Genomic DNA, 18,347 nt, shown 5'->3' on the forward strand with positions numbered 1-18,347 from the left:
ATTTTATAAAACTTGCATTGAATTTTATAAAGTTTCGAAGTAAAAACTTAAAAACATGAAACAAACCACCTTATAAAAATTAGGCTAAACCATTAACGTAACATAACATGATGGTATGGTAAGCAACCTTGTTGAAATGCAAACTTAGGCGCATTATCAAGAGATATAGCCATAGGCGCCAATTACATCACACGCAGTCCGATCCACCACCGGTAACCGCCTTCCGTACACCTAACCTAATTTCACACTACCAAATGTCTCAGCCACCTGTCACACCACCACAACCGCAACGACCACCGGCGTTCCTCAATTCCGGCTGTCAAGTCCGGTGCGCCGGTTGCCGGATGATACTCACCGTCGCGCCAGGACTAACCGAGTTCGTGTGTCCGACGTGTCAGTTACCGCAAATGCTGCCGCCGGAGCTGATGCGGCCACCGTCGTCTCAGGTGCCGGCTCACGGCATCGATCCGAGTAAGATCCAACTGCCGTGCGCTAATTGCAAGGCGATACTCAACGTTCCGCACGGCTTGTCACGGTTCGCGTGTCCGCAGTGCAAAATGGAACTGGCGGTTGATTTATCCAGGATTAAGCAGTTCTATCATCCGCCTCCTGAAGAAGTCAACGAGGTGGCTTTTATACATGTTGACATGGTTTTGTATATTGTTGTTAGTGAGGCTTGTTTGTTGTGTGAATGTATGCACAGTTTGTATATTCAATCTGACCTAATTTGCTTGGTGCTGATAGTAGGAGACAATTTGTTGAATTCTAGGGATTTTGTTTTTATACATTCATATTTATAATAATGCTGCTGTTAATGTTCTGAAAAGTAATAAATTAGATACATAAAAAAGAGGACTTTTCACTATTACATAGAGTTTAGCATCCTTGTACTTGCCTTGGTAACTAGTTTTAGTAGCTTAAAACAGTCTGGAAGTCTTTCATTTGCTATCAGGATGCATTGCATTAATAGTTTTATGAGGAAGAGTTATCAGAAGAGTATCTTTGGTTACTGTAAACGGAAGCCTTAAATTAACATCAGTAACAATTATCCTGATAGCATCTAGTGTTAACTCTGGTCTTGACTGTAGTCATGGATGTACCAAAAGAGCAGTGTGAGTGTAATTTTCATGCATGGAGGATGCTAGTGTTATGTTTTGGTCTCCGATCCATCATGGGTCGGGTCCGGACAGAATTAGGAGATTAAGCTGTTTGAGTTTTGGCCAAGCCCAAAAGCTCTAATCAGGCCCAGTTTAGTTAAAGGGTTAAACCCTAATTGTCTGGTCTATATATTCTCTCCTGTACTTGTAAGTTGGTATCACTCAATAATAAGAAAACCCTAGTTATCGACAGTGGACGTAGGTCATACACCGTGACCGAACCACTTAAATCCTTGTGTCTCTTTCGTTTATTCTTTCGGTTTTACTATTGTATTCGTGTTTGTGTGTGACTCCGAACCTAACAATTGGCATCAGAGCCTGGTTCTCGATTATACACACAGTTCCGCCGCCGCTGCTCCGCTGCTACAGTTCCACTGCCGCTGCTACAGTACCGCCGCCGCTACAGTACCGCCGTCGCTACAGTACCGCCGCCGCCGCTACAGTTCCGCCCCCGCTGATTAGGTTTCCGCAGCTGCTGGTTCGTTTTTCTGATCAGTTTCCAGTCCTTTTATTCCTTGGGTAGTTTGGTTGTTTGCTGTAATCAAAACTCAGTTTGGATAATGGCTGAGGACGGAAAGATCAAGATTGAGAAGCTTGATGGTCAGGATTTTGGATGGTGGAAAATGCAAATTGAGGATTTGCTATGTCAGAAAGACTTAATGGAAGCACTAGAAGAGAGGAAATCGGAAAGTATGAAAGATGATGAGTGGAAGGTACTTGACAGAAAAGCCATAGCTGTTATTAGACTCTCACTAGCTAAGAATGTGGCATTCAATATTGTAAATGAAACTACCACGTATGGTCTTATGAAAGCATTGTCAAATATGTATGAAAAGCCTTCTGCATCAAACAAGGTATTTCTGATTAGACAGCTAGTTAACACCAGAATGAAGGAAGGGGTATCTGTTACCTCTCATGTTAATGACTTCAACACTATTATTTCTCGTTTGTCTTCTGTTGATATCAAGTTTGATGATGAAGTTCAAGCGTTACTCTTGTTATCCTCGTTACCCGAAAGTTGGTCAGGGACTGTTACTGCAGTTAGTAGTTCTTCTGGGAATACTAAGCTTACTTTTGAAGGAGTCCGGGATTTGATTTTAGGGGAGGACATAAGAAGAAGGAATTCTGGTGAGACATCTAGTTCTATATTGAGCACCGAAGGGAGAGGTAGGAGAAGAGAGAAAGGTAATGGCAGGGGTAGGTCAAAGTCTAGAAGAAGAAGTCAGTCAAAGCCCAGAAAAGACATTGAGTGTTAGAATTGCAAAGAAATGGGGCATTTCAGAAACCAATGCCCTAACCCCTCAATTTCAAAAGAAAAGAAAGAATCTAAGAAGAAAGTTAATCTGGCCACCGGTTCAGATGATTCAGAAGGTTCAGAAGAGACTCTTATCTGCTGTGTTGAAGAATCAACAGATTCATGGATTATGGATTCTGGTGCATCTTTTCATGCCACTTATAGCACGAAGAAGATGAAGAATCTCCGAACAGGTAATTTTGGTAAAGTTCGTTTGGCTAATAATCATGCTGTTGATATCACGGGGATGGGGGATATTGAACTAAAAACTTCATTGGGCACCTCATGGACTCTAAAGGATGTTCGGGTCGTTCCTAGCCTTAGAAGAAAGCTAATTTCTGTTGGGCAGTTAGATGACCAAGGATATGATGTTATGTTTGGTGGGGGTCAATGGAAAGTTGTGAAAGGGAATCTTGTGATCGCCAGAGGTAAAAAGAAGGGCACTTTATACATGGTTGAAATTCCAGCTGATGGGGTAAATGCAGTGACCAGGGGACCGAGTCAGTCTAGTTTGTGGCACCAACGACTCGGCCACATGAGTGAAAAAGGGATGAAAATGCTCGTTGCTAGAGAAAAAATTCCAGAACTGAAGAAGGTTGAATCTGAATTTTGTGAACCATGTGTTTTCGGTAAAAAGAAGAAAGTATCTTTTGTGAAGACCGGAAAACAACCGAAAGCTCAGAAATTGGAGCTTATTCACTCTGATGTCTATGGACCAACTTCAGTCTCTTCTTTGGGAGGATCGCACTATTATGTCACCTTCATTGATGATTCGACACGCAAGGTATGGGTTTACTTTTTTAAAAATAAATCTGATGTTTTTGATACTTTTAAGAAATGGAAAACTGCTGTTGAATTGGAAACTGATTTGAAGGTGAAATGCTTGAAGTCGGATAACGGTGGTGAATACGTTAGCAAAGAATTCCGTGATTATTGTGAAGAGTACGGTATTCGGATGATCTTTACAGTCCCTGGCACTCCTCAACAAAATGGAGTGGCAGAACGAATGAACAGGACGTTAAATGAAAGGGCAAGAAGGATGAGACTTAATGCCGGGCTTCCAAAGACGTTCTGGGCAGATGCAGTTAACACTGCAGCTTATTTAATTAACCGGGGATTGTCAGTACCGCTGGGTTTCAAGACACCAGAAGAAGAGTGGAAAGGTAAAGCTGCAGATTATAAGCATTTGAAAGTCTTTGGGTGTAGCGCTTATGATCTAGTGAAAAATGACAAGCTTGATGCTAAAGCTAAAAAATATGTTTTCATTGGATATGGGTCAAACGAAATGGGCTACAGGCTTTGGGATTTAGAAAGCAGAAAAGTAGTCAGAAGCAAGCATGCAACTTTTAATGAGGCTGAGTTATAGAAAGATAGAAACACTTCAAAATCAAGGGTTCAGAAAGAGCAGGTTGAATATGAAATTGATGCTCAGAAAAAGACAGTTGAGTCAGCTACCGAACCCGAGACAGAAACTGAAGAAACCACAGTTCCTGAATTTGAAGATGATGATATTGGTGGAAATGAAGAGTCAGAGGGAGTCTCTGACAGTGGGAGTTCAGAGTCTGAGGATGAACAGTCTCCACAAGAACCTGACCCGCCTCAGCACTGGGTTAGGAGGTCCACCAGCGTTTCTAAACTGCCGGTACGTTACAAACCTTCAGTTAATTATCTCCTTTTAACTGAAAATGGTGAGCCAGAGAGTTATTATGAAGCACTTAAGTTGAAAGATTCGCTCCAGTGGGAGCATGCTATGAAGGAGAAGATGAACTCTTTGAGTAAAAACCAGACATGGGTTTTAACCAAGTTTCCACCAGATAAAAGAGTTCTACAGAATAAATGGGTCTATAGAGTCAAGGAAGAACATGATGGGTCTAAACGATACAAAGCTCGTTTAGTGGTCAAGGGTTTCCAGCAAAAGAAGGGAATTGATTATAATGAAATATTCTCTCCAATTGTGAAGATGACCACCATCAGATTGATCTTAAGTATTGTTGCTGCAGAAAATTTACATCTAGAGCAATTAGATGTTAAGACAGCATTTTTACATGGTGATCTTGACGAGGAGATCTATATGGCACAACCTGAGGGATTTCAGGTTGCCGGGAAAGAAAAATGGGTCTGCAAATTGAAGAAAAACTTGTTTGGTCTGAAGCAGGCACCTAGGCAATGGTACCTAAAGTTTGATGATTTTATGGTGAAAACTGGGTACAAGAAATGCGAGGCCGACCATTGCTGCTACTTAAAGAAGTTTAAAGGCTCATATATCATTCTACTTCTTTATGTAGATGATATGTTAATTGCAGGATCTGATATGAAGGAGATTCGCAAGTTGAAGAAACAGTTGTCTGATGAATTTGAGATGAAAGATCTTGGTCCAGCCAAACAGATTTTGGGGATGAGTATATCTAGAAAGAAAGATGGCTCCATAACACTATCCCAAGAGAAATACATAGGGAAAGTGTTAGAAAGATTCAGGATGAATGATGAGAAGACTAAACCGAGAAACACACCTTTGGGAAGTCATTTCAAACTTACCAAAGACCAGTCTCCCAGAACAGAGGAAGAAAGAACAGAGATGGCTAAAGTTCCGTATGCATCTGCTGTTGGCAGTCTCATGTACGCCATGGTTTGTACACGGCCAGACATTGCTCATGCTGTCGGGGTAGTTAGTCGTTTTATGTCGGATCCGGGAAAGGAACATTGGGAAGCGGTGAAATGGTTACTCAGATACTTAAAGGGTACTTCCAGTTTGGGGTTATGTTTTAAGGGGAAGGATACAATTCTCAGGGGTTATTCAGATGCTGATCTGGGTGGATGTAAGAAGACGTTTAAAATCACTACTGGTTATGTTTTCACAGTTGGGGGAACAGCAGTATGTTGGATGTCCAGACTTCAGAAAAGTGTTGCTTTATCAACCACTGAGGCAGAATATATGGCAGCAGCCGAAGCAAGTAAAGAATTAGTATGGTTGAGAACTTTTCTTGAAGAGTTGGGAAAGAAACAGGCAGAGTTCTTCTTATATTGTGACAATGAGAGTGCAGTGAAACTTGCGAAGAATCCAGTCTATCATTCGAAGACTAAGCACATCGGGAGGAGATATCACTTTGTCAGAGATTTGATCAGTGATGGTGTTTTCAGTTTGAAAAATATCTCAGGTGCTAAGAATCCAGCAGATATGTTCACCAAGCCGGTGATGCTGGATAAGCTGAAGCTGTGCAGAGCTTCAGCAGGCCTTCAGGAATAATGTTGAGAAGGCGAAGGGTAACTAGGAGGTGCAAAACCAGATGGGTTTTATTTTACATGTACAAGGCAATGCAGGTGAAGACATTTTACGTCTCCAAATGGGAGCAGGTTGAAATGTTTGACGCATCCAAGTGGTGGCTTAGAGAAGATGTCTCGAAGCCCAAGTGGGAGATTGTTATGTTGTGGTCTCCGATCCATCATGGGTCGGGTCCGGACAGAATTAGGAGATTAAGCTGTTTGAGTTTTGGCCAAGCCCAAAAGCTCTAATCAGGCCCAGTTTAGTTAAAGGGTTAAACCCTAATTGTCTAGTCTATATATTCTCTCCTGTACTTGTAAGTTGGTATCACTCAATAATAAGAAAACCCTAGTTATCGACAGTGGACGTAGGTCATACACCGTGACCGAACCACTTAAATCCTTGTGTCTCTTTCGTTTATTCTTTCGGTTTTACTATTGTATTCGTGTTTGTGTGTGACTCCGAACCTAACAGCTAGGAGTTCACTGAATTTTAGGGATTTTGTTATTGTACATTCATATAAAGGGTAATGCTGTTGTAAATGTTCTGAAAAGTAAATTAGATACTTATGTATTTGGCTTTATTACAATTATCATTCTTTTATTTTATATAAAGGTGGATTAATTCACTAGTCTTAGTAGCTTAAAACAATCTGGAAGTCTTTCATATGTTATCAGGATACATTACATTAATAATTTAAGATAAATAGGCGTCATAAGGGTAGCGTTAGTTACTGTAAATATAAAACTTAGATTAATATCACATCTAGTGCTAACTCTGGTCTTGACTGTAGTCATGGATGCATCAAAAGAGTAGTGTGAGTGTAATTTTCATGAATGGAGGATGCTTGGAGTTTCACTGAATTCAGCTTATTATTATTGATGTATGCATTTGACCTTACATATCAAATAAGAAAATACAGAATTTTAAGTTGTAATGTAGGTTCTTGATTTCCTAATTAGGTTTTTGTTTTCATTCTCGTTATGTCTCACCTGGTGAGTTAAACCTTTGCAGGTAGCTATTGAAGTGGAACGAGAGGAAGATGGTGGAGGCCCTGTGGGAGAAACATTTACTGACTATGTGAGTCTTTATACTTCTATTAAATTTCAGACCGAACGCCATCTTGTTTTCTGGGCTTATTTTTGGACTTTATTGAAATGCAGCGTCCACAAAAGTTGTCTATTGGTTCACCACATCCAGATCCTGTTGTGGAAACTTCTTCATTATCTGCAGTACAACCACCTGAACCCACATATGATCTTAAAACAAAGGGCTACTTGGAAACTACAAAAGCATTATCATGCTTGCAGATCGAGACGCTTGTTTACGCCTGTCAGGTTGGTTTCTTAACTAAAATTGCACCTTTAATTGCTTTATGCTTGCATTGTAATTTGTTTTGTTCACAGAGACATCTTCAACATCTTGAAAACGGGTCCAGGGCAGGGTTTTTTCTTGGAGATGGAGCTGGTGTTGGTAAAGGACGTACAATTGCAGGGCTAATTTGGGAAAATTGGCAGCAAGGGAGGAGAAAAGCATTGTAAGTTGTGTACAAGTGGCTGCATATGCTTGCTGTTGTCAGATTGATCTTTGATTAATAAGCAACGTATGTTCTATTGTTCATGTTGCTAAGGCTAACCGTGATGATTCCAGGTGGATTTCTGTTGGTTCAGACTTGAAATTTGATGCAAGAAGAGATTTGGATGATGTTGGAGCAACATGTATTGAAGGTATTGATGTAAAATTATTTGTATGTCTTTTGAGTGTTTCTCTCGTTCTTAGGTACTGTATATATTAGGGGGCATTTATGATATTTATACACACATACGCACGTTTATGCTTGCATATATGTAATATGCATGTGTGTATATATTATGCATGTATATTTAAGTCCTGCATAATATTTCACTGCTTTTTTGCTTATGTCATTGCTCAACAGAACTAGATGATGTTTGTAGGTCTGTTTCATTGTCTATCTGCTATAAACTTATAACAACCTAGAGGACAAAATTTTGTTTTGTAATTTATAGCTGATGGTTTGCAACTAAAGTTTGATGAACATACAGATCTATCTTTGTTTTCTCTTTTGCTAACCATTGGCTAGAACTCAAGGCCATGGTTACAGTAACGTATATATATCTTTTTTTTGCAGTGCATGCTTTGAACAAGCTCTCTTATTCTAAGCTTGATTCCAAGTCTGTTGGGATTAGGGAAGGTGTTGTTTTCTTGACATATAGCAGTCTTATAGCTTCTTCAGAGAAGGGGCGTTCTCGATTGCAGCAGCTTGTGCAGTGGTGTGGATCAGAATATGATGGTCTTATCGTGTTTGATGAGGTACCAACTTCTTTTTTTCTTGTAGAACAGATCACTTGTATGATTTAGTCAATTTGCCTAAGGCATTTACTCAGTACACATCATTCATTGAAGTGTACACTTTTTTTTGAGGCATAGTTTTGAACAAATCACGTTTTTTTTGTTTCTGATTAGTTTTACATTGCTGAGTTTATTTGTTTAATTTCAGTGCCACAAGGCCAAAAATTTGGTACCTGAAGCCGGAGGACAACCTACACGAACAGGTGAAGCGGTTCTTGACCTTCAGGTTTGTTCTCACAGGAAATAATGAAAGTACCTGTTAGTTTGGGTTTTGAAGATCTTGAAACTGTTATTTGTTATTGTGTTTTTATTATTATTTTTTTATTAATTTCTAGAGTTGTCTAGGGGTTGTTACGACACCCTCATTTTTCCCTTTTTCTTTCTTGATGGAGTAGATTAATGAAATTTTTTGCCTAAAAGAAGTTGGTAATTAGATATTTCAAATATCTCTCAAGGAGCTTGCTTTAAAGATGAGACATATCATTTGGTCCTTATACACTCATTTCTCACAAACATAGTCATTGAGTTCATGGTCATTTCCTTAACTGACTGATTTTAAGATGCATAGGAGCACATACAGTTGATGACTTCTTTATGATTACTGATGTCGCCATTAGTATTTTTTTGTGACTTATTTAGGCTATTCGTGATAAATGATTTCCAAAGTACACCACTTTATAGGTTGCACGTAAACATTCTTTGTTTATTAAATATATATTTTTTTTATTATCTAAATATTGGGTGTTCAAGGATTAACGTTATGGTAAAGATCATTCAGAATTAATGTATAAATATTATATGAATACCAAGCACCTTGCGTATATGATGCGTGTGTCTTCGTCTCTCGCCTTGGCTCCGGGAGCTCTATCGTTTTTGTGCACCTTGCTTTTTAAAACCTAGCTTTATTGCTGAAAGCCCAGCCTTGTTAGTTGTCTTTTAGTTCAATTAGAAACATGATGTTATGCCCAATTTTTGATGTCTACATGTTGAGTTAGGCATCCTTGTGCCAAATGCCAATATAAAGTTCTGCCCTAAAGTATCATGGATAACTAGAGTACTTCTGTTTTTAGTCGTAAGTTGTTTTACACATTTTGTTTACTCTCTCACCTTGCATCTCATGTACATTTTGAGATGATTTATAGAACATAATGAACTACTATGAGTGATTTCCTAGTGGTGGTGTTGGTGTGATATTGGCATGGAATGATGATGATTATTTGGGGTGTGGTTGAACTTTGTTCCTCAAAGTATGGAGTAGGAGCTAGTGCTGTTGCTACAGATGTAGTTCAGGATCTAAAAATGTAAATGGAGATAAATTGCTGCACGATATATCTTCAGTTTATTAAAAATGAAATAGGTTGTCACTGTAGCAAATTAGTTGGCACAATTGATTTCTGAACAGACAATACAATAGTGCACTTGAATTTTTCATAATTTTGTTATATTTTTTTTTTGAAATTTGTACGAGGCCTTATATTGCTCATTTAACTTGTTCTTTTCTGCTTTTTTTTTGTGTATACACTGCCTCTTAAACCAATACTTTTGCATAATTTAGTGACATGATCCTCTGTTGGCTGAAATTTCTAACAGGCAAAACTACCTGAAGCACGTGTTGTTTATTGTTCAGCAACTGGTGCATCAGAACCCAGAAATTTGGGTTACATGGTCCGGCTTGGTCTATGGGGAGCTGGGACATCCTTTAATGATTTTCGTGAATTTTTAGGTTCAAATGCCTTACCTTGAACTTATATCATATTCTTTTTCTGTTAATAGTATACATGTATGTAGTAATGTATTCGTGTGCGCTTGTGTTTGTATTATGTTAACTATATCTGTTCACTCATAACCTTTTTTTATGGTTTATGAACTTTTATCTTTCATGAAATTCTCCATGCAGGTGCTTTGGATAAAGGAGGAGTAGGAGCACTTGAACTTGTTGCCATGGATATGAAAGCAAGGTTGGCAGTTAGCACATATATTATCTAGCTTCTGTAACCCACTACTCTATCAATTAGGTTATTTTATTTCTCAGAGGGATGTATGTATGTCGGACTCTGAGTTATCAAGGAGTAGAATTTGAAGTTGTTGAGGTTCCACTTGAGGCTAAGATGACGGTAGCAAACAGTTCCTGTTTCTTTACATGCAAAATATTGATACACGAGATATGCCAACGTGTGGAATTTGATTATTTTCAGGAGATATACAAAAAAGCTGCTGAATTTTGGGCTGAATTGAGGGTGGAATTGTTATCTGCAAGTGCATTCCTCGGTGACGACAAACCTAGTTCTAGTCAGTTGTGGAGACTATACTGGGCGAGCCATCAGGTTTGCTAGTTCATACTTTTTCCATATTCAGATACGTACCTAATGTTTTCTCTATGGTTACTTTAATTTGTTTATATGTTTTGTTGCTTCTGTTATATTTTAGCGTTTCTTTAGGTATATATGCATGTCAGCAAAAGTGCCTGCTGTTGTAAGCCTTTCTAAGCAGGCACTAATGGAGAATAAGTGTGTGGTTGTTGGTCTTCAGAGTACTGGGGAGGCACGGACCGAGGACGCAGTAACTAAATATGTGAGCATGATTTTCTTTTTCATGTTAAACAAAAGATGCATGTTTTCTGATTATTATTATTATTTTTGGTAGGGGAATGAACTTGATGATTTTATTTCTGGACCTCGTGAGCTGTTACTTAAATTTGTCGAAGAGAACTATCCTTTGCCTGAAAAGCCTGAACCTCTGCCAGGTGTTATTCAGCTTATGTGATGTGGTGTCTACAGCTACAATTTTCAAATTTTACTAACAGGAATTTTATTTTTATTTTTATTTTATCCATTGCAGCTGAAGATAGCGTGAAGGAACTTCAACGTAAGAGGCACTCAGCAAATCCTGATGTTTCGTTTAGAGGGAGGGTTCGGAAAGCTGCAAAATGGAAACCTGCAAGTGATGATGATAGTGTTGAAGAGGCAGAATGTAAGTCTGCAGAAATCCCGCCTTTTTGTTTGCTAATCTTATACTTATCTAATGGTATCTCTACTTTATTGTTCAACCAAGCAGCTGATTCTGGCAATGAATCTGTGGAATCGGATGATGAATTTCAGATATGTAACATATGCAATTCAGAAGCGGTATACATGCATCTGTTTGTTACTTGAATGTTAATCTGTTCATGACTCTTATTGTTGGTAGGTTATTTATCTTTTTATGTAGGAAAGAAAGAAATTGCTCCAGTGTTCATGTTGCGGTCAACTTATACATCCAGCATGTGTGGTCCCACCAGAAACAGATGCAATATCTTCCGATTGGTCTTGTCATTCATGCAAGGAAAAAACAGAGGAGTATCTCCAAGCAAGACATCTATATTTAGCCGAATTACAAAAAAGGTAATTATATAAGTGGATTACCTTTTTGCTGTAAACCGTTTTAACATAGGTTATGTGGAATGTGTTAGATATGATGCAGCCATAGAGCGCAAGTCAAAGATTTTGGATATAATCCGTTCTTTTGACCTTCCAAACAATCCATTGGATGACATTATTGATCAGGTATCTAATGAATAAGGTTTTGCTATACACGTTCACCTGTTTATGCAAATTTTTATTATTGCGAATATTCTCTGTTTTTTTTACTTTACATTTTACTGCAGCTTGGAGGCCCTGGTAATGTCGCAGAAATAACGGGCAGACGAGGTATGCTTGTTAGGTCCTCCAATGGAAAGGGAGTCACTTACCAGGCACGAAACACGTGAGTTTATGCTTGATTATTAGTAACATAATATTTACCTTTTATTTTTAGCAGCTGATGCACTCTCTTATGTTCATACAGAAAAGATATAACTATGGAAATGGTCAACATGCATGAAAAACAGCTTTTCATGGACGGTAAGAAGTTGATTGCCATCATTTCTGAAGCTGGGTCAGCAGGCGTTTCTTTGCAGGCTGACAGAAGAGCACTGAATCAAGTAAATACAACATACGCAAGTTACATTAGCATTATTATTATATTTTTATCATACTTAATGATGCTTTAATGTTCCCACTATCAGAAAAGAAGGGTTCATGTAACTTTAGAACTACCTTGGAGTGCCGATCGTGCAATTCAGCAATTTGGAAGGACTCATCGTTCAAATCAAGCTTCTGCACCTGAATATCGGTAAGATATGACAATGCCTTTACTAATTTATAATTTATAGGCATCATGCTATATTTATATCGGTTTTTAATGCCATATAGATTACTGTTCACAAATCTGGGAGGTGAACGCCGGTTTGCTTCAATTGTTGCAAAGCGGCTAGAGTCACTTGGAGCTTTAACACAGGGGGATCGCCGGTAAATTTATATTTCAGTGTGTAACTATAGTTAAATTAGTACTGTAATAATACAGTGTAAGAAATTAAGAGAACTATTCTTTAATCACCCTTTATATTTCAGGGCTGGACCATCTCTTAGCGCCTATAATTATGATAGTTCGTATGGGAAAAAGGCCTTGCTGATGATGTATAGGGGAATTATGGAGCAGGTTTATATCCCTTTTCTGATTATTATCATGATATCTCATATGCCACCTGATTTGGGCCCCCTTAGTCAACCCTAAGTTCTAATCTCATATCTCAGGATTCTCTTCCAGTTGTGCCACCGAACTGTTCATCTGACAATCCTGCTACAATCCGAGATTTTATTGAAAAGGGCAAAGCTGCTCTTGTTTCAGTTGGCATTGTTAGAGACACAGTTGTTGGTATAATGTTTTTCAGCTCATTTGTTGATTGGTTCTTTTTATTATACTCACCGTATTTGTTTTATAGTTATCGTATAGGGAAAATGTCATAGAATAGTAACCAACTTTCAAAAGTGTTCCAATTAGGTCACTCATGCATAATTTCTCAACTATTCTATGAAATCGCCCCTATCACATATTATTACATTGTTTTGTATAGGAAATGGCAAGGATTCAGGAAAGTTCTCTGGTCGCATAGTTGATTCAGACATGCATGACGTTGGGCGTTTTCTGAACCGGCTTTTAGGTTTGCCACCAGAGATCCAAAACAGGTTATTGTTACATTGGCTTTTTATTATTTACTCTTGATTTTTTTCCTTGTGGTGTTAACATTGTTATTACTAACTAATGCAGGCTATTTGAGCTGTTTGTCAGCATCCTTGATCATCTCCTTCACAATGCACGCCTTGAAGGACATTTAGATGCTGGGATCGTTGATATGAAAGCCAACACTATTGAGTTACAAGGAACTCCAAAGGTATGCAATCTTTTTTACTTTCCACACATTTTAACTTGAGCTGTAAGTAATGTTAACTTTTATCTTTTGGCAGACTGTTCATACCGATCATATGTCGGGTGCGACCACTGTTCTATTTACTTTTATTATGGATCGTGGTATTACCTGGGAGGTACATATTTTATTTACCGAAATTCACTTTTAATTATCTGTGTATTTTTTAAGATCGTGTACTTCTTTTATAGGCTGCATCTGCATTGCTCAATGAGAAACAAAAAGATGCATCTGCTTCTTCTGCCCAAGGATTTTATGAATCTAAGAGAGAATGGCTTGGAAAAAGGCACTTTCTTTTGGCAATTGAAGGGTATCCAAGTTTGACTAATTATTTTCATGATTTATACTGACATCTGGCTGTAGAGTAAACTAATTATCTTCCATGTTTCAGTTCTTTTGGTATGTTTAAGATATTCCGCCCAGCTATTGGTGAAACACTCAGGTATAGAAGCTCCAAAACTTCATGTTACTTGTCACATATTTTTTTTTGCTTTTATAATTTGCTTCTAACGATTTTCTTTCAACTTGCAGGGAGATGCCCATAACCGAGCTGAAGGACAAATACAGAAAGACGGTGTCATTAGAAAAAGCACAAAATGGATGGAAGGATGAGTATGAAGTTTCATCAAAGCAGGTATAATACCGACTAATGCAATATTGTTTTCTAATTTATTTAAATAAATCATGTATTGTAAATTTGTAACTTTTCGTTAATCGAGTATATGGTAATGCGCAGTGCATGCATGGCCCAAATTGTAAGCTTGGAAGCTTTTGTACTGTTGGCAGAAGAAAACAGGAAGTGAATGTACTTGGTGGCCTTATTCTCCCGGTTTGGGGTACCATTGAGAAGGCTCTATCTAAACAGGTATAATGGTTACCAGCCGAGTTTTTCATTTTATAGTCATTGTTTGGTAATTATAAGTTATAAGTTTGATTTATATTGAATGCAGGCGCGTCTAAGTCATAGAAGACTACGTATTGTGCGCATCGAGACTACAACAGATAGTCAGCGAATTGTTGGACTTCTTGTTCCAAATGCAGTAGTAGAATCTGTACTTCAAGGTATTTGCTTTGATAATTTAGAAAATGTGGTGTATTTAAGAATTGTGAGATATACTAATTTGATGAATTTTGTTTTGTGACAGATCTAGCGTGGGTTCAAGAAATTGATGATTAAGATAGTTTATGATGGATAATAAATTTGGTTTATTGTTATCTGATACATAAAAGGGAAGATCCCAGAGTACAGGAGAGTCTTTTGCAGTTGATAAATTTGTGTTTTTATTCTTTTGCACCGCGTATCAATTTTTTGTAATTAACTTTAAAGATAATACTTATAGGTATGACCTGTTAATGTGTAGCTGTACTAATGATGGATGATATTTGCATGCAAATTCATGACATAATTATTCTGTAAAGCGATGTGATTGTCCTAAAGGTAGCTATAAAGGTAGCGTTTGGTTTGTAGAGTTTGTCTGAATTGGAATCTCAGTTCTGTTCTTAACTTGTTTGTTTGGTGAATGAATTGGAGCTAATTCGGAATTCAACAATTGGGATATCCACAAGAATAGAATGTGATAACCCTTTCCTGCTGAGGAATAGAACGTGATAACCTGGCTCACCCACCCAAAGGATATCCACAATTGGGAATTTGGGTGATATCCACAATTGGGAAAGCCCCTGGCTCAGCCCGGGACAAATTGCTTGAGGCGAGACTCAGACTCAGGTGAGCTAGCGGATTTTTCAAGTTGTGGGTTTCCTCCTGGGTGGATGGGCCGAGTCACACGTTCTATTTTTTGGCCGGATGTGTGATCCGCTTGCCAGGATGATCCCTAAGTCACTTTGATCAATTAACTTCATAGAAGAAATATTAAATGTTCAATTAGAATTTATGATTAGAACTATTATTTCCTTTTCGAATTCAAATTAGATCAATCTTTATTTACATTAGAATTCAGTCATAATACTAACAGTTAAATATAATTCCATATATTTAACTTCAAGGGGTGGTGATGGTTGACCGTGAAGATTCATGGTCTTGGGCGGTTGGTAGCTGCAAAGAGTTCGAGGTTTCGTCGATTAAAAGATGGATGGTGCGGTCCGTTGTGGATGCTGGGAGTTTCGGTTTTCAATGGAGCGATTGGGTCCCGAAAAAATGTAATATTTTTATGTGGAGGGCCGTTCTGGATTGTCTTCCAACCAAGGAGGCTTTTGCTAGGCGTCATTTGCATTGTGATGATCATAGTTGCGCTTTATGTGAGAGTAATGAGGAATCGCTCGAGCACTTGTTAACCGGGTGTTTCATTTCTATGGCGGTTTGGAATGCGATTGGTTCATGGTGCAACATCCCTAGATCTTTTGTTTTCCATGTCAATGATTTGGTGGAAGTGCATAAGGTTAGTGGTGCGACGGGGAACAAGAGATTGATTATTCATGGCATTGTCATCATTACTTGTTGGAGGATTTGGCGGGCTAGGAATGAAAAGATTTTTTCGGGCAAGAACACTAAGGTGGTAGAAATGGTTGCGGATATAAAATCTTTGGGTTTTCTTTGGTACAAAAATAGATCTAAGATAGGGTAGTGGATTGGAAAAGATGGTGTTTATTTGATGTAACGTGATTGTTGTTATTGGCTTTTGGCTTTCGGTGTCTATCTCCGTCTTGGTGATAGTCGTTGGTTGTGTTTGTTTTTAATGAAAGTCAATTTTCAAAAAAAAAAAATATAATTCCATATATAATAATGTGAAGACAAAAAATCTCTCAATATCAATATATGTTTTTATTCATATATTTGTTTAATTTCCATAATCATCTTATTAATAAATCAAACTCGTATTATGCAATTATCAGATAGAGGTATTAATTTTCTAAACATCAACAGTTTAAAAATTAGAATAATTTTATTACTATAAATATATTGATATATGTTTGTTTTAAAGGCCAATATATTGAAGGAGATGGATCAAATACAAATAAAAAATTTGTACTAAACATACAAACTGAACAAAACCACTACACCACATCTCCATCTTCCTCATTCAACCACTAGACCCCATCTCTATCTTCTTCCTCATCCACTAGAAAATCACTGGACTCCAATCACTCCACCGCCAACCTCCGCCACCTTTCCTTCAACCAAGGTTCTGTTGCCTCGGAATTCCCCACGGCAGCACCAACCTTCTCAATTCCCCACCACACAACCGCCTCCGCCTAATTCAATTGATCCTCTGGCCACCACGCCTCCGCCTCAAACTCCCAACCGTTAAGCAGTTATCAATTTCGTCACCGTCCGCATCCGTCAGATTCCGGCCACCGGACCTCGTCAATCGTCGTTTCTTATTGTCGTCATTCATTCCTAGGTTACAATTTTGTGAATCAAATTGAATCTTTTGCGAATATTGATTGCTTAATTGAAACCTGCAAATCAAAGTAATACATCAATTGAAGCTAATTGATATTTCCAATTGAAGAAAATTGCTGTGGATATTTGAGGAAGATGAAGAAGCATGTTCAATAATTACTCTACCTACAATATAATTACTCTATTTGAAACACGTAGTGTAATTTGAGGAGGAAGAAGCAGATACTACAATTACTCTACTTACAAAATAATTACTCTAGTTGAAACTAGCATTATTTGAGGAGGAAGAAGCATATACTACAATTACTCTACTTACAAAATAATTACTCTAGTTGAAATAAATAGTATAATTTGGTGTAATAGTATAGGGTAATTATCTGTGTTAGTAGTGTAATTATTAGTGCACTATTTTATTTTTTGTCGCATAATTGCTCTACTTGAGAACTGTAATTACATTATGTTATTTGTATGTTTAGTATGTTAATTTAATTTGTACAATAACCTTCCCCTATATTGAATGGGAAAAAAATACGGACCAACTCACAAAAAGAAAGAAGCGAACCGATTACAAATGGTAAATAAAAGATAAAACAACAAACACCGAAACTTACAATCCTGTTTACTCATGTTCTTCTCCAATAGGAAATAATTGAATTTTATTTTATTAATCATCTTTCCCATCGAGAACGCCTTTCCTATAAAAGCTTTTCCGTTGCTTGATTTCCAAATCACCAAACATGTAGCTGTCGAAATCGCCTGAACCGCTTGGCATTCCTCCTTATTACTCTTATACCTATTCGGATATTCCGGAATTTCTCAAACCGACTCAACCCACTGATGAATTAAAGACAATACGTGTCTAGTAACCGAGCAATGCACGATGATATGCAAAGCAGTTTCCGGCTAATCTTCACATACCCACAACCCATTTCTTTTCCATCACACTACCCATGTACAATAAAACTTGTTTTGTAGATATCCGATCCAACCAGTGGCGGACGGATGTATTGGTATCCCCCACTCAAATTTTTTATGGACTATATATATGTTACAATTTTAAGTGTTAATTTGGTTAAAGAAATTGGAAGCCCCATTAAGTCTTTGTATTCAGCCCCATACTCTTTCTACAAAGTCTTAGCCCATCTCAATAAAAAGAGAACAAGCCTGCTCCTACATTTTATATTTGCTAATAAGTATTGATATAATTAAAAGAAACCCCTAAGATAATAAGATCCTAATTCTTAAACGAAGAACACGGCGAACGGTTCAAGCTTCAAGTGACCATCCAAATTCCAATCAAATAAGGTTCATATATACATTTTTATAGAAATCAAAAAAAGGAAATCAGATCGTACGTATTATCTTAACTCGCAAGCCTTCTTTTCTTTGTCTTATCTACCTATTCTAATAAAGTAAAATAAATGTGAACACTTGTCATGTTTTGGTTAATTCTCACAATTTTTTTTCCTTCAAAACTAATACATCATAATATATGTAATAAATCAATAATTATTCACTTTTTTTGTACACTATATTTATATAATATCTATATGTTTTTATAAATATAAATATTAACATATTATTTTATTATATATTTCAAAATACTTGGTGAATTCCAAAAATCA

General features: G+C 37.6%; 1 protein-coding gene across 2 annotated transcripts; it reads left to right on the top strand.

Annotated features, from left to right (window-relative positions):
- Window positions 1–254: 254 nt before the first annotated feature.
- LOC143595729 (protein FORGETTER 1-like) lies at window positions 255–14,745 on the top strand. Of its 2 annotated transcripts, XM_077074679.1 has the most exons (32): window positions 255–626; window positions 6,725–6,790; window positions 6,874–7,047; window positions 7,117–7,247; window positions 7,361–7,437; window positions 7,860–8,041; window positions 8,229–8,306; window positions 9,671–9,803; window positions 9,978–10,038; window positions 10,113–10,194; window positions 10,276–10,404; window positions 10,508–10,651; window positions 10,724–10,823; window positions 10,919–11,050; window positions 11,135–11,205; window positions 11,288–11,460; window positions 11,529–11,622; window positions 11,724–11,821; window positions 11,903–12,038; window positions 12,123–12,229; window positions 12,310–12,405; window positions 12,508–12,595; window positions 12,691–12,811; window positions 13,011–13,122; window positions 13,205–13,328; window positions 13,402–13,479; window positions 13,553–13,671; window positions 13,753–13,803; window positions 13,893–13,995; window positions 14,098–14,226; window positions 14,312–14,423; window positions 14,507–14,745. In XM_077074679.1, exons 1-32 carry the CDS (start codon window positions 255–257, stop codon window positions 14,536–14,538), a joined length of 3,705 nt encoding a protein of 1,234 aa, XP_076930794.1. In that variant the 3' UTR covers window positions 14,539–14,745. The 2 variants fall into 2 exon arrangements, with proteins under 2 accessions (XP_076930794.1, XP_076930793.1); XM_077074678.1 differs by having other exon boundaries at window positions 10,919–11,205.
- Window positions 14,746–18,347: the final 3,602 nt, after the last annotated feature.

The sequence above is a fragment of the Bidens hawaiensis genome, unplaced genomic scaffold (genome assembly GCF_021521415.1).
Source record: "Bidens hawaiensis isolate Kalapana, Puna unplaced genomic scaffold, B.hawaiensis_p1.1 tig00045496_1, whole genome shotgun sequence".
Taxonomy (NCBI): domain Eukaryota; kingdom Viridiplantae; phylum Streptophyta; class Magnoliopsida; order Asterales; family Asteraceae; genus Bidens; species Bidens hawaiensis.